At 59.5% G+C, this 1,663-nt stretch overlaps 1 protein-coding gene across 1 annotated transcript in view; it reads left to right on the top strand.

Annotated features, from left to right (window-relative positions):
• MYO18B (myosin XVIIIB) overlaps positions 1-1,663 on the top strand; it is a 73,143-nt gene that overhangs the window by 32,838 nt on the left and 38,642 nt on the right. The window contains exons 21-22 of the mRNA XM_009996859.1: positions 328-517; positions 964-1,073. Of these exons, the coding sequence (XP_009995161.1) occupies positions 328-517; positions 964-1,073 (300 nt within the window). The remainder of the gene's footprint in view (positions 1-327; positions 518-963; positions 1,074-1,663) is intronic.

The raw sequence follows: 1,663 nt of genomic DNA on the forward strand, positions 1-1,663 counted from the left end.
AGGAGATGGGGCTCGGGCTGCACAGGCTCCCTGGCCCATGGCTTTGTGGTCTTGGCCGTCCCTGGCAAACCCCTACCCAGCAAACTTCAACCCTGGTAACTTTTTGTAGCCCATCTGCCAAATATGTGGGACATTAGGAGAAAGGGTCCCAACCTACACCTTGGGCTCACCTCTCTGTCTGAAGCTGTTGTTCCTAACACATCCCTGAACTCTTGAGGGCTCAAGGATAGCTCCTTCTGGCAGTGGGTGCACGGGGACTGTTTCCCACTGCCCTGTGTGCTGCCCCTTCACCCCCTCCATCCTCACTGAGCTCTGCTTGCCTGGCAGGACGCGCTCACCAACCTGCTCCGACGGTCCCAGCTGCACTTTGTCCACTGCCTTGTGCCAGGACTGGGGACGGAGGGGACAGACCCTCAGCCCCCCACAGCACCTGAGGCAGCCCTGCTGGACATGCCCACCCTGAGAGCTCAGCTGGAGGGGACCCAGCTCCTGGATGCCCTTCGCCTGCACCGCATCGGTAGGGCCCTGCTCAGCCCCCACGCCTTGCTCTGCATCTGCCTCTCACCAGCCCCACTTCAGAAAGCCCCCAGGTTTTTGCTGCTGCTTTATTGCTGCAGCTCCAGTGGGGCTCCCCCATGCTCCCCTTGGAGCATCCATATATCAGGCTGGATCCATGTGTCAGGAGAGGGACCTGTGCAGGAGGCACATGTCCTGCAGGACACGAGGTCCTGGGGTGGCATCTGGTCACCTCAAGCACATCTCTGTTGTTTCTCTGCTCCCTCTGCTCTCCCCTCACTGCAGGCATTTCCAAGCTAAGGGCAGCTCCCCTGATCCCCACCTCCTGTGACACCTTTTGCTGCACCATGTGCAGGGCATGCCACGCTTCACAGCAGCCCTCACCAGTGGTTCCCTCCCTGGCATTTTGGTGTCCCACAGCCCCCAGCAATGTCTGCCTTTCCCCAGGGTACGCGGATCACCTGCTCCTGACTCAGTTCCGAAGGCGTTTCCAGGTCCTGGCTCCAGATGTCATGAAGAAGTACATCTCTGCCTATGAGATGCCAGATGAGAGCAAGGTGTGTGCTGGGCTGGGAGCCTCATGGAGGCTTTGCTGGGATCAGAGCTCTGCCAGCCCTCCCCAGCATGGCCAGGGCTCTCTGCCATGAGAAGCAATCCCTGGAGCTCCCTCCCAGTGGGGGACATTCCCTGTACCCTGCACCAGCCTGGATGTCCTCTCTCCAAATGGGCTGGATCATGGCAGCATCTCCCTGCCCCAGGACAGGAGCTGCTCTCAGTCCTGCCTCACTCGGACACTTGGGGTCATTGGTGTTACTTCTTTGGCTGCTCTAGGGTCAAGACCCGCAGAGCTGTGGGCTGCTGAGCTCCAGTGTCTCCCAACAGCTGTGGGTGGTGATCAGTTGTTGTAGGACCCACCACGGGTGGGAGTGCACATCTGGACAGTTGTTGAGCTTTGGTAGCAGGGCTGTCAGTGCAGGTCTGGGGGTTTCTTAAACACAAGGCTGTCTTCAGGAACTGAGGAGGAAGGAGAAAAGCTGTGCTGAGTGAGGCCCAGGGCAGCACCCAGCGCTTGCAGTGCTGCTGAGAAATGGTGATTGGGCTTGGGAGTCTGGGGGTCAGTCTGTACGGCCACCTCAGTGCTCCCAAC

Source organism: Chaetura pelagica, unplaced genomic scaffold (genome assembly GCF_000747805.2).
Source record: "Chaetura pelagica isolate M959 unplaced genomic scaffold, ChaPel_1.0 scaffold294, whole genome shotgun sequence".
NCBI lineage: Eukaryota > Metazoa > Chordata > Aves > Apodiformes > Apodidae > Chaetura > Chaetura pelagica.